At 46.4% G+C, this 13,978-nt stretch overlaps 1 protein-coding gene across 2 annotated transcripts; it reads left to right on the forward strand.

The window, feature by feature from the left end:
* The first annotated feature begins 351 nt into the window (after window positions 1-351).
* Window positions 352-13,571, forward strand: IMP4 (IMP U3 small nucleolar ribonucleoprotein 4). 2 transcript variants are annotated; one of them, XM_033172877.1, is made up of 9 exons: window positions 352-422; window positions 2,162-2,270; window positions 2,691-2,774; window positions 3,991-4,100; window positions 7,240-7,372; window positions 7,983-8,137; window positions 9,532-9,626; window positions 10,273-10,346; window positions 13,275-13,571. In XM_033172877.1, the coding sequence occupies exons 1-9, from the start codon at window positions 420-422 to the stop codon at window positions 13,385-13,387; spliced, it is 876 nt and encodes a 291-aa protein (XP_033028768.1). In that variant the 5' UTR covers window positions 352-419; the 3' UTR covers window positions 13,388-13,571. The 2 variants fall into 2 exon arrangements, with proteins under 2 accessions (XP_033028768.1, XP_033028769.1); XM_033172878.1 differs by lacking the exon at window positions 352-422 and adding an exon at window positions 1,931-2,053.
* Window positions 13,572-13,978: the final 407 nt, after the last annotated feature.

Here is a 13,978-nt window from a genome sequence, read left to right on the forward strand (position 1 = left end):
TTATCCTGGGGGATGGGGCTGTTGGTGAATATGGAAAATTAAGGAGGAAGGAAACCAGGATTTTAAACATTAATTCAGTCGTCTTTCCATCACCCTTGCCCCGCACAAGGAGATTTCTGACCATTGCATTCGGGAACCGGAAGTCTAATCGAGAATCCTAAGGGTATCAAGCCTGTTGCTTTGCCACGCCATTGCGTGAGCAGTTTGGTTGCCATCCTTGTTTCTGGCACAACCTTCTAGTCTCCAATTAGCTTCTCTTGCTCCGCCATCTTTCCTGTGGGCAAACGGCCTTGGAATTTTCCTTTTGCGTCCTCTTCTGCTATAGGCAGACTCGCGCTGGCCAATGGGAAGTGGTGGTAAGGCCGGAAGGGGCGAGATCTTCCGGCGCGTGGTGGAGTCCAGCGTGGTCGGGTAGCAGCATGGTGAGCAACCGGGCGGCGGAGGCTTCGGCAGAGGCTTCTCGGGGGCTGCTTGTGGGCGGTGGAGAAGCGCTGTTGGTGCTCTCGGGCTACGGGAGCCGCAGATGGGCAAAAGGGCTCGCCCCCCCGTGTCCCCTGGGAGGCCGGTCTCGGGGGGGGGGGGAGGGGGATTTCCCGAGGGACTTCATGGGAGGCGGCGACTCCACCCCGGATTTGCTGCGGTTCTGCTGGCCGAGGGTTCTGATCCACCGCAGTTGTAGTCGCGGTTAGAAACGTGGCTTCCTGGCGCTGCTCTTCAGGGTGAAATGGCGGTGCCTGCGCCCTAGGAAGTCCAGAGAGGGAACCGTCCCCAGCAGTTGCAGCTCAGACATGCAGCTTTGTATGGCCAAGCCCCACTTGCACACCGGCAGCGTTATCCTAGGAATTACTCGTAATGGTTGGCATAGTAGTGCATCGTGGGAGAGGACTAAATTGTAATCTGTGTGGTCTTGCATTTTGGTCCTCCTTCAGTTGCTGTCTTGACTCCCCTTCTGAGTTTCAGATCCACAATGACTAGCAAGGAGAAGCTTGTTAATGCGAAGAGCTCTTTGAGAGTGGAACAGTCGGACTGCCTGGGGGGGGGCGTTGGTTTTCTTTCATTTGCAGATGTCCGGATAGCTATCCGTTAGGAATCCAGACTGCTGCCTGTTAGGGGTGCTGTAGGTTTTTGCATTAAATATTGGCTTGGACTAGATGTTCTCCAGGGGCCTTTCTAAGGCTGACATTCTGTGATTCAGAACTCAATGGCCACAATCCAGTGGGTGCTTAGGCATGTTTAAACCCATTTTAAACAAATGAGCTATGTGATCCTAACGATGCAGTCTTATGTATGTTTACTCGGAACAATGTTCAGTGGGGTATATGCTCTGTAAATGTACAGTAAATGTGTTTAGGTTTGCAGTAGAACAGTGTCCTATGTCCTGACACTTTACATTATGGCATAGAAATACTTTTAATAAATGAATAAAGTTATAAATTCTATATGTATTGACTTAGAAACTTAGATAGGTTGGTAGGGAATTATAGCCTAAGGGCACATTCACACTATGATGCCACTTTAAACAAGAATTATGGGAGCTGTAGTTTGTAAAGGGTGCTGAGAGTTGTTTGGAGGCCCCTGTTCCACTCCAAGTACTGTACAGTGGTATCTTGGGTTACATGCTCTTCAGATTACAAACTCCGCTAACCCAGAAATAACGCTTCAGGTTAAGAGCTTTGCTTCAGGATAAGAACAGAAATCGTGCTCTGGCGGTGCAGCGGCAGTGGGAGGCCCCATTAGCTAAAGTGGTGCTTCAGGTTAAGAAAAGTTTTAGGTTAAGAACGGACCTCCGGAAGTAATTAAGTACGTAACCAGAGGTACCACTGTACTACCATTTTCAGAGTTCCCTGTGATTAAACCATTCTGGGAGGGGAACAGAGGTTTCCAAACAACTCACAGCATCCTTAATAAACGATAGCTCCCAGAATTCTTTGGAGGAAAGTGTGGCTGCTTAAAGGCATATCATAGCACTTTAAATGTATGGTGTGCACGTGGCCATAGTTTCTGCTGGACTGGAAACAAATGTTTGGACACGCCCTCATTTGAGGATTAGCAGGTATTTAGGAAGTGATCATCCATCCTTGTCCTGAAGATTTGTTAAAACTGGAAAGTGGTGGAGGGAACGTGTTTTCTGTTGTTCCATTCATGCCTTGTATTCTTTTAGTTGCGCCGGGAAGCCCGCCAGCGGCGAGAATATCTTTACCGCAAAGCCCAGGAGGAAAAGCTTCGGGCGATCCAGGAGAAGAAGGAAAAAATTAAAAAAGCACTAGATGGTATGAACAACTAACTTGCATCTGCTCAAAACTGATGTGTGTATGCTAAGAAGTGTGCCTGTTGCGGAAACCTGCATGTATACAGTGTCTTGTAGATGCAGGAGCAGTTGGCCTTTGTAAACTCTTAGGACTGGGGCAACTCACTGGGTGACAGTGGGCCAGCCACCATTTTCCAGCCTAACTTGCCTCACAGGGCTGTTGTTAAGTATAAAATGGACAGGCAGCAGGAGAAGACTGTTACATTGCTTTGAGTTCTATGGAGGAAAGGGGTGATATAAAGTAATAACTGAGCATCAAAAGCCTGTTGAAAGATGTATGTCTTGCATTTCCCTATAATGTATCCCCAAAGTCAGTAATGGTGGCCAAGAGCTCTGCAGCTGTGTCTGCTTTTCGTAACTCCTCTTGCCTCTTCCCTTCCAGAGAACTGCCTCATCCCCACGGAATTGCGGAGGGAGGCTCTGGGGCTCCAGAAGGCTCTCGAATTTGATGATGGGGGTGGAGAAGGTGAGTAGCTGATATGAGCAAAATAGTAAGAATGGTAAAATTAATATATCATTTTATTGGCTTTGAGGGAAGCATCCTCAGGCTGTAGCCTTTACCCTTAGTGAACAGAGAACAAAATGGCAGAAAGGGAATTGGAAGGAAGAAGACAACAACCAGGAGGACAGTGGTGGAATTAGCTGCCCTGTTGCATTCCCTGCTCGCTAATGGCATCTTATAAATCAGCCTTTCTTAACATGGAGCCTTCCAGAGGATTTGGACTACAAAGCCCATCAGGCCCACTTAATTGGATCAATCAACTAATTTCCAGTTGAAAGGTGGCACATTTGAAAGTGTTGTATTTGTCACATTAGCGCAACTTACCACTGAATCACTTGTCGGAGCCCAGTAGATCTGGATTTGAATTGGAATGCTGCTCCAGAACTGAATTATAAATGCTAGGGCTCAGCCTCAGAACATGAAGAGGATTAAGAGGAAGTTCCCTAGTTGTATGATGTGTTTTCCTCTCTCTGCTGATGAACCTTTTCCAATCATTTAGTTTGAGGTTTCCAGGCAACCTTTAAACTCTGGTAGAGGCATTCCCAAACTGGCCTGTGGTTTTGTGGTTGAAGACAGAAACATTCATAGTGATTTTTTTTAATTCTATGGATTTCAGATTTGTAATACAGTACAATAATATACAGTATATAAGAAAAGATTTCTTTATTGTCATTGTAAAAGTACAAGTACAATGTTGTACAAGTGCAACGAAATTGGATGCCATCGCATAAAAACAAAACAAAAAAGCACAAAAAACAAAAAAAGAAATCACATTGTCAGCCACACATGCACATACCGGTACGTACACACCCGTCACATCTCTCCAATGAAGTAAATGAAGCAGCTAGAAAAATCCTATAGCATCTAACACAGCAGATTGCAATTTCTACAACCGGCAGAAAAATCACTACGTGCTCTGCCAAGACCCTTAAAAATTTTCAAATCATCCCTGAGCATGGATGAACCACTGAAGCACTTGTTTTCTTTCTTTCTTTCTTTCTTTCTTTCTTTCTTTCTTTCTTTCTTTCTTTCTTTCTTTTTTAAAAAAAGTTCTTCTTTTCTGCAACCCAAGTTTGGTTTCCAGATGAGTGCAGCTGCAGGGTGTGTGCTTGCTTGTTAAGAGTTCAAAGAGTGTCTGTGGATTTTTCACTTGCCTTTGTAATTTGCCTTGCCATGGTAGGTGTGAAAAGCCACATGGACGACGAGTACCGCTGGGCAGGTGTGGAGGATCCTCGCATCATGGTCACTACCTCCCGCGACCCCAGCTCCCGCCTCAAGATGTTTGCCAAAGTAAGCAAGCAGCAGTTATTCCTTCCCTTTGAGGAAGAGGTATATGTGCATGTGGGTGGAAGAGGGGTGAAAAAGCTATGTACCCATTATAGGGGAGGAGGCAGGGTCAATCATCTTCTTCAGCTTAGTGTTATGCGTTCATTGTTTTAAAAGCTTAAATCCTAAGCCTTTAAAAAATGAAAGGGAAAGCTCAAGGCAACCTCTAGGAATGTGACATCATACAACATATAAAAATAACTGTAGCAGTGATGGAACAGTGTTAATGCAACATAGTTAAAGTGCCCCCCAAAGCAATTCAGACAGCAGCCCAAAGAGCATAGCATAACAAATAAGAACCACTATAATAGTAAATTTTACTTGGCTGAAATCTGCTTTCAGCATCCTTCTTTTAACCAACTGCCTAAAATAATGGTGAGAGATCTTGCTTGGAAGAACATTCTACAAATATAGGTGCCATGGATGAAAAGTCTCTGCTCTTAGTAGCAGCCTGCAGTACCTCATGCAGTGAGGAGGTCTGGAGCAAGGCTCCGGTGTTTCCTATTTTGGTGATAACAGGTTCTGGGGTCAGCCCATGATATATATCTTCCAGGTCTAGCTAGCAGGTCTTTCCTGGGCCTTGTTGGGAAGGTTATGTTGGAGACCCACCAAAAGGCTTGAGTGTGAGCCAGGGCCCCGTCTTGACAAGGTCGAACAGATTCCTCACTGGCCTTGCAGACAGTTTCATTGTCCAGAAAGTGGGAGAAGCAACAAGAGGATCAGCCATTTTAGATCTGGTCTTAACCAATAGTGATGACTTGGTAAGTGGGGTAGAAGTGGCAGGATCATTAGGTGGGAGTGAGCATGCTCTTCTGGAGTTTATTATACAGCGGAAAGGAGCAACCAAGCATACTAAGACTCAAATTCTAGACTTTAAGAAAGTCGACTTCAGAAAACTTAGGGAAACGCTGGGTGTGATCCCATGGTCAGTAATACTAAAAGGGAAGGGAGTTCATGATGGATGGGAGTTTGTTAAAAGGGAGATATTAAAAGCGCAACTTCAAGCAGTACCAATGAGACGAAAACATGGAAGGTGCCTAAAGAAGCCAGGGTGGCTATCTAAATAACTTTTAACTGATTTAAGATTTAAAAGGGATATGTACAAAATATGGAAAAAGGGGGAAAGCACCAGAGAGGAATTCAAACAAATAGCTAGCACGTGTAGAGACAAAGTCAGAAAAGCTAAAGCACAGAATGAACTCAGGCTTGCTCGAGAGGTTAAAAGCAATAAAAAGGGCTTTTATGGGTATGTCCATAGCAAAAGAGAGAAAAGGAAACAGTGGGGTCACTTAGAGGAGAAGATGGTGAAATGCGAACAGGAGACAGAGAAAGGGCAGAACTCAATAAGTAAGGAGGTAGTACAAGAATACTTGGCTAGTTTAGATGTATTCAAGTCTCCAGGGCCAGATGAACTACATCCAAGAGTATTAAAAGAACTGGCAGAGGTGATTTCAGAACCACTGGCAGTAATCTTTGAGAATTCCTGGAGAACAGGCGAAGTCCCAACAGACTGGAGGAGGGCAAATGTTATCCCTATCTTCAAAAAGGGGGAAAGAGAAGACCCAAACAATTACCGCTCAGTCAGCCTGACATCAATACCAGGGAAGATTCTAGAGCAGATCATTAAGCAAGCGGTCTGTGAGCACCTAGAAAGGAATGCTGTGATCACTAAAAGTCAGCATGGGTTTCTGAAAAATAAGTCATGTCAGACCAATCTGATCTCATTTTTTGACAGAATTACAAGCCTGGTAGATGAAGGGAACGCTGTGGATGTAGTCTATCTTGATTTCAGCAAGGCCTTTGACAAGGTGCCCCATGATATTCTTGTAAAGAAGCTGGTAAAATGCGGGCTAGACAATGCTACCATTCAGTGGATTTGTAACTGGCTGACTGACCGAACCCAAAGGGTGCTCATTAACGGCTCCTCTTCATCCTGGAGAGAAGTGACTAGTGGGGTGCCACAGGGTTCTGTCTTGGGCCCAGTCTTATTCAACATCTTTATCAATGACTTGGATGGTGGGCTTGAGGGCATCCTGATCAAGTTGGCAGATGACACCAAATTGGGAGGGGTGGCTAATACCCCAGAGGACAGTATCACACTTCAAAATGACCTTAACAGATTAGAGAACTGGGCCCAAGCAAACAAGATGAATTTTAACAGGGAGAAATGTAAAGTACTACACTTGGGCAAAAAAAATGAAAGGCACAAATACAGGATGGGTGACACCTGGCTTGAGAGCAGTACATGTGAAAAGGATCTAGGAGTCTTGGCAGACCATAAACTTGACATGAGTCAACAGTGTGATGCAGCAGCTAAAAAAGCCAATGCAATTCTGGGCTGCATCAATAGGAGTATAGCATCTAGATCAAGGGAAGTAATAGTACCGCTGTATTCCGCTCTGGTCAGACCTCACCTGGAATACTGTGTCCAGTTCTGGGCACCACAGTTCAAGAAGGATACTGACAAGCTGGAATGTGTCCAGAAGATGGCAGCCAAAATGGTCAAAAGCCTGGAAACGATGCCTTATGAGGAACGGCTTAGGGAGCTAGGTATGTTTAGCCTGGAGAAGAGAAGGTTAAGGGGTGATATGATAGCCATGTTCAAATATATAAAAGGATGTCATATAGAGGAGGGTGAAAGGTTGTTTTCTGCTGCTCCAGAGAAGCGGACACGGGGCAATGGATTCAAACTACAAGAAAGAAGATTCCACCTAAACATTAGGAAGAACTTCCTGACAGTAAGAGCTGTTTGACAGTGGAATTTGCTGCCAAGGAGTGTGGTGGAGTCTCCTTCTTTGGAGGTCTTTAAGCAGAGGCTTGACAGCCATCTGTCAGGAATGCTTTGATGGTGTTTCCTGCTTGGCAGGGGGTTGGACTGGATGGCTCTTGCGGTCTCTTCCAATTCTATGATTCTATGACTGGAGAAGTAGAAACAGACTGCCTCTGGAGTGCAGAGTGCACCTCCTGCTGTCATCATCTGTGTTTTACAAAGCTTGGGGATTCCAAGTTAGCAGATGTGTTAGCAGGGTGACCCTACATCTGACTCTTGCAGGTTATGCCTCCTGATCACTCTCCCATCTCCTTCCACCCATTTTCTGTTTAGGAGGTCAAGCTGGTTTTCCCTGGGGCCCAGCGTATGAACCGAGGCCGACATGAAGTGGGGGCCCTTGTCCGTGCCTGCAAAGCGAACGGTGTCACCGACCTGCTGGTGGTGCATGAGCACAGAGGGGTCCCAGGTGAGTGGCTTGACCGGGGCTGGGAGTGGGCAGGGTGACGTGGATTGCATCACAATAGAGAGTTGAAACAAATGTTGTTGAGAACAAATGTTGCTATGTGTGAACTGTCAATTTATCTTTGTTAGATTGGGGGAGCAGTTTTTAATCTCTGCCTATGCTGTGTGTAGAATGGCTCACTTGTATGAGTGATCTTGTAGAAAGGATGGAACAGTAGTAGTAGTAGTAATAATAATAATAATAATAATAATAATAATAATAATTTATATTTATATGCCACCCATGTGTCTGGGTTTTAAAAGCTTCCCTAAACAGGGCTGCCTTCAGATGTCTTCTAAAGGTCCAATAGTTGTTTATTTCTTTGACATCTGATGGGAGGGCGTTCCACAGGGTGGGCGCCACTACTGAGAAGGCCCTCTGCCTGGTTCCCTGCTAGATGAACTCTGTGTATAAGGCAGTTTTCTGTGTCTATAAGCCGCAGGTAGAACTGGTGCCTGAACTCCATAGCATTGGGCAGCGCATTGATAGCAAGGCATTGCCTTTTCTCAGCTTGCAGTCACTGGTGATGGGGATTGGACCTGACTAACTTATCCACCTTTTTATCACCATGTAGATGGCCTCATCATCAGCCACTTGCCCTTTGGCCCCACTGCCTTCTTCACGCTCTGCAACGTGGTCATGCGCCACGACATCCCAGACATCGGCACCATGTCAGAGGCACATCCACACCTCATCTTTCACAACTTCACTTCCCGTCTTGGGCAGCGGGTAAGATGCACGTGGAGGTCAAAATGAGCTAAGTCAATATTTGTGATTGAAAAGTGGGCACTCATAAGGCATTTCTATGAATCTCTAGTGCGCCTGCCTTTGGGCTACTGGCCCTGTTCATATGTAACAGTAAGTACACAGTAGTGCTGTGTGTGAACTGGAACAAGTCCAAACACAACAGGCTTACGTGCTTCTGTGCAGTTGGAAGGACGACTTTAGCAGAGTTTGCTATCACCGTCCCTTAATTTCTGCTTGTCCTTGCTTGCTAACCAGAGATCATGGTTTCTTTAAAAAAAAAAACCTCTGCTCAGTTTCTCAACAAGACAACTTCAAACCATGGTTTCTGAAGTTGGCTTGTTAAACTAACCTTAGTTAGTTAGTTAGTTAGTTCATAACATTTATACACTGCTTGATTGTAAAAGAATAAAACCCTCAAAACAATCACGAATGACACTCTTTGGTTCATACACAACAAGAAGCCAAGATTAGAAGAAAAGGAGAGGGGTGTGTTGGAGAACATGGGCCCAAGTCTCGCTCTGCCCCATGCAGTCTTGTGCACGTAGGGCAAAACCTTGGTCTAGCATTCTGTGCAATATGTTCCACTGTGCAGTTCAGGTCCCCCCAGCTCAAATGGAAGATCCTGTAGTACAGGGGTGGGGTGGGAGAGTACAGAAAGAGCAACCCAAATGATGGAGAGAGTGGAGCATCTTCCCTATGAAGCAAAGGTCAGGACTTGTTCTTTTTGTTGAGTGGTAAAAGAACTTGTATATTTTGTACTTGGAAGTCCAACTGAGTTTACTGGCGTGTTTAGGGTTACAACCTAAGGATCTATGAGGGTGTGGAGGGACAGCTACCCTCTAGCCTCTCCAAATGCTGTTGCACTCCAACTCCTATCATCTAAACTGGGGGAGGGGTGAGCCAGGGGTGGGGGCCTGCTGAATCCTGGCCTTGACAGGTGAGCTGGGTCACTCACTTGTCAATCATCTGTGTAGCTGACCCAGCCAACGCTTTATCTTATGCCAGGTTTCTGGTGGATGGGTTTGGGGAAAACAGTCTCATGGGCCTGTAGCCCTGCAGGCCAGAGCTTCCCCAGTGGTGGAAGATCTTGCTTCTGGAATTCACCAAACATATTCCATGGGTAGATCTGCACCATACGGTTAAAGCACAATCAACACACCTTTAAAGCACATGGCTTTCCCCATGGACTGTAGTGTCCTCCTCACAGAGTTACAGTTCCCAGCACCCTTAACAAACAACAGTTCCCAGGATTCGGGGCGGGGGGAAGCATGTGCTTGAAGGGTGTGCTGGATGTGCTTTAAAAGTATGGTGTGGATCTGTCCCATTTTCTACCAGCTGCAAGTCTTCCCACATTCTCTTCACCTCCTCCTCCTCAGCTCACCAGCATTCTCAAGTACCTGTTTCCAGTGCCCAAAGATGACAGCAAACGGGTTATCACCTTTGCCAACCAAGAAGACTACATCTCCTTCCGGTAGGTGGAACTTGTCTTGTGTTTCTGCTAGGGCTGGCTGCCGATGTTCTCTTTTCTCTTCTTGGTCCCATTGATAGGTTGCAAAAGTGTGGGGTGGGCAGTGGAGAGACACTCGCTCTCTTTGAAATGGGGAGTGAATTGCAAGGGGGGGAGAGGCTGCAGTTCAAAGTGCTGGTCCCCTCCAAGAATGCTGGCCTCCAACCTCTTCTCTGCTGATGTGGCAAAGGTTTTTTGTTTTATGGGGGGGGGGGAATTAAACGCAACAAACTGCAACCCAGCAGAATCACTTTGAGATATGACAAAAGGAATATAAAAAATTCTAAAAAGCACAAAGTAGAGCGAGGCACAAGTGTGCTAATTCAACAAGTTCCTTCCATAGTCCTCCATGTGTTCGGAGAAGCATTGCTATTTGCTCGCTGCAGCATATATGGGAAACGAAAGGCTGTCCATTTGCCTAGAAAGACGGTGCATCTGATTTCAGCCAGGTCTCCTTGCGCTGTGGGACCTGTCACTCTTCTATTCTGCGCCAAACTCCGGGGCTGGCACTGGGAGGGCAGCAGCAAAAAAGGGGGCAGTCAGTGAATTTGGCCTTGTTGGGGATTGTTCCAGCACTAGCTTCCCAACAAAACTTGCTGTTTTTTGGCAGGCACCATGTCTACAAGAAGACTGATCACCGGAACGTAGAGCTCACAGAGGTTGGGCCAAGGTTTGAGATGAAATGTAAGTCAGCTGCCAGGAACACTGGAAAGCATGGTGCAAATCCACAAATGGAATATAGGGCAAATAGAGCAGAAGGTGGAGGACTCCAGCCCCAGGGGTGAATGTGGCCCTCCAGCCTCCACAGCAGGTGCTCCTCAAGCCACAGCCGCTCCCCAGCCCTGCTCTGCACTCGCCTCAGGCACTTTTGCCTGTCTGGAATGTGTCACTTAGGGGTTGTAAGGGGTTCGCAGCGCTTTTGCGGTTCCCCCAACCTTCAAAGCACGGGGGTTTCCTCCAACGACCCCCCCCCCCGTCCAAAATGGAGGCACAGCCAACCGGAAGCCTGCCTCTTTTTTCTTTCTCCTACAACGTTTGAATGCCATTTGTTGTTGTTTAGTCGTGTCCGACTTCGTGACCCCATGGACCAGGCACCCCACTGTCTCCCGCAGTTTGGTCAGACTCATGTTGGTAGCTTCGAGAACACTGTCCAACCATCTCATCCTCTGTTGTCCCCATCTCCTTGTGCCCTCCATCTTTCCCAACATCAGGGTCTTTTCCAGGGAGTCTTCTCATGAGGTGGTCGAAGTATTGGAGCCTCAGCTTCAGGATCTGTCCTTCCAGTGAACACTCAGGCCTGATTTCCTTAAGAATGGATAAATTTGATCTTTTTGCAGTCCATGGGACTCTCAAGAGTCTCCTCCAGCACCATAATTCAAAAGCATCAATTCTTCGGCGATCAGTCTTCTTTATGGTCCAGTTCTCACTTCCATACGTTACTGCTGGAAAAACCATAGCTTTAACTATACAGACCTTTGTCGACAAGGCGATGTCTCTGCTTTTTAAGATGCTGTCTGGGTTTGTCATTGCTTTTCTCCCAAGAAGCAGGTATCTTCTAATTTCGTAACTGCTGTCACCATCTGCAGTGATCATGGAACCCAAGAAAGTAAAATCTCTCACTGCCTCCATTTCTTCCTCTTCTATTTGCAGGAGGTGATGGGACCAGTGGCCATGATCTTAGTTTTTTTTATGTTTGGCTTCAGACCATATTTTGTGCTCTCCTCTTTCACCCTCATTAAAAGGTTCTTTAATTCCTCCTCACTTTCTGCCATCAAGGTTGTTTCATCAGCATATCTGAGGTTGTTGATATTTTTTCCGGCAATCTTAATTCCGGCTCGGGATTCATCCATTCCAGCCTTTCGCATGATGAATTCTGCATATAAGTTAAATAAGCAGGGAGACAATATAGAGCCTTGTCGTACTCCTTTCCCAATTTTGAACTAATCAGTTATTCCATATCCAGTTCTAACTGTAGCTTCTTGTCCCATATAGAGATTTCTCAGGAGGCAGATGAGGTGATCAGGCACTCCCATTTCTTTAAGAACTTGCTATAGTTTGCTGTGGTCAACACAGTCAAATGCTTTTGTGTAGTCAATGAAGCAGAAGTAGATGGTTTTTCTGGAACTCTCTAGCTTTCTCCATAATCCAGCGCTTGTTCGCAAATTGCTCTTTGGTTCCTCTGCCCCTTCGAAATCCAGCTTGCACTTCTGGGAGTTCTCGGTCCACATACCGCTTAAGCCTGCCTTGTAGAATTTTAAGCATAACCTTGTTAGCTTGTGAAATGAGTGCAATTGTGCGGTAATTGGAGCATTCTTTGGCACTGCCCTTCTTTGGGGTTGGGATGTAGATTGATCTTCTCCAATCCTTTGGCCACTGCTGAGTTTTCCAAACTTGAATGCCATACCTGATTAGTATATTAAAGTGGCAGGTTGCTGTTCAGCCTTAATTCACTTCTAAGAGTGTGCCACATCGTAAATTTTTAAAAACACACACCACATAACGCAATTACATAAAAACGATTAAAACAGTTACTTTTGTTTGTTTTAGAGCAGGGATGTCCAACAGGTCGTTCGTGATCTACTGGTAGATCCCCGCGAGGTTTTTGTAGATTGCAGGTCGATCTCAGGCTCCCTTTCCTCAGCAAAACTGACTCCTGCCCTGCCCCTTCGCTCTGCCCTCCATTGTTGCCTGACCAGTGGAAGGGAAGTGGCTGTTTTCATCCAAAGTGATATTATTGTGAGTGACTTCTTCCCTTCAACCCTTGCCTTAACCCCCCCCCCAAAAGGAACTTTCCCCCCTCCCTAAAAAAAGCTCAACAACTTTGACCTGAACCTGAAAATTGGGGGTAGATCATTGCCAGATTTTAATTCTGATAGTAGACCGCAGTCTCGTAGGAGTTTGTCACCCCTGCTCTAGAGGAACTTCTTTTCCAGATATTTGGTTGCAATACATACAAGCCTGATTGCCTTTGAATTTAGGTCAGCCATGAGTGCCACTTTAAAAGAGCTCAGTGTCACAGCAGTGGAATTGCTGTTCTTTAGAATACTATGATGCACTAGAAGCATTTTTACCAATTTATTCAGTTAAAATAGCTTTTCATAGGGAACAAATGTTGGACTCCCAGCCAGCAGCACCAGTGTTCAGGGATGTTGGAAGTTGTAGTCCAAGCACCCCTGGAGGGCCACAGTTTCCCTCCACCAGAGGTTCTCCTCCATTTACAGAAGCAATATGCCTCCAGGGTACCACACAGTGATGGCCATCTCCTTCAGGCCTTGTTTGAGATCTTGCAGAGGCGCCTGGCTGGTGGTGGTTGGCGAACTGGACTAGAGGAGCCTCCTGTCTGCTCCAGCAAAGCCATTCTTGTGTTTGAGATAAAGGTGTGCGAAATGCTTCAAGCGTATGGAGAAAGTGCTTGCGAGATATGTGCTAGTCCACATTTCTACTTCCTTCTTGTCTGTTTCCAAATGTTTCCTGCCAAAAGTTCAGACGGCTGCAGTCGGGTGGGTGTATGAACTAACAGGCAGAACTCTGCAGAGTTGGGTTGGTGGGCGTTGCATGTCTGCTTCAAATGGAGCTGGATGAGACTCTAAAGCTGCTCTTCTCTTATTCCAGTATATATGATCAAACTGGGAACCATGGAGCAGGAGAGCACAGCAGACCTGGAGTGGCGCTGGCACCCATACACCCGCACAGCTAAGAAGCGGAAATTCCTCAGCGTGGAGTAGCATGGACTCCACACTTCCTTCTCTTCCTCTGCTTGGCACCTCCTCCTCCTCAAGGAGGCTGTCCACTGCCTGGAGCCTGGGGCCTTTGTGAACTGGGGTCTTCAAATTCACCCCATAAACCTGTGCTTTCTGCCTCTTGTAGGGCTGAAAATCTCCTTGGCCCATGCAGACAAAGGACACAAAACCCCCCAGCTATGCCGAGCATTCATAGATTTCATAGAACCTTTGCGTTGGAAAGGACCCCAGGGTCATCTAGTCCAACTCCCTGCCATGCAGGAATCTCCATGACAGATTCCCTCTCCAGGCATAGAGCATTCTACCTGGGGTTTTTTGTTTTGTGTTTTGTACCGGGGGCGGATCTTGGATGCCTGCTCTCTCTCTCCTGCTCTGCATCCCTGTTCAGTTGTGGGTTTGGTGCACACATACTGGGTTACATATTACAGTGAGCCCTGTCCTTCCTTCCTTTCTTCCTTCCAAAAACAGCCTCAGGGGAATGGACGACGAGGGCAGCAGTGGTTGCCAAGAGAAGGCCCACTTTGATGACCGTTCAGCAGTCCTAGAATGAGTGAAGATGGAATCGCTCCTAGTTGC

Source organism: Lacerta agilis, chromosome 16 (genome assembly GCF_009819535.1).
Source record: "Lacerta agilis isolate rLacAgi1 chromosome 16, rLacAgi1.pri, whole genome shotgun sequence".
Lineage (NCBI taxonomy): Eukaryota > Metazoa > Chordata > Lepidosauria > Squamata > Lacertidae > Lacerta > Lacerta agilis.

What these genes read in the sequence shown, in the direction of transcription:
- IMP4 (XM_033172877.1), top strand. An exon ending in TGAGCACAGAGGGGTCCCAG is followed by an intron (nt 7,373 to 7,982) that starts GTGAGTGGCTTG and finishes ATCACCATGTAG; the next exon opens with ATGGCCTCATCATCAGCCAC. An exon ending in GCCAAGGTTTGAGATGAAAT is followed by an intron (nt 10,347 to 13,274) that starts GTAAGTCAGCTG and finishes CTCTTATTCCAG; the next exon opens with TATATATGATCAAACTGGGA.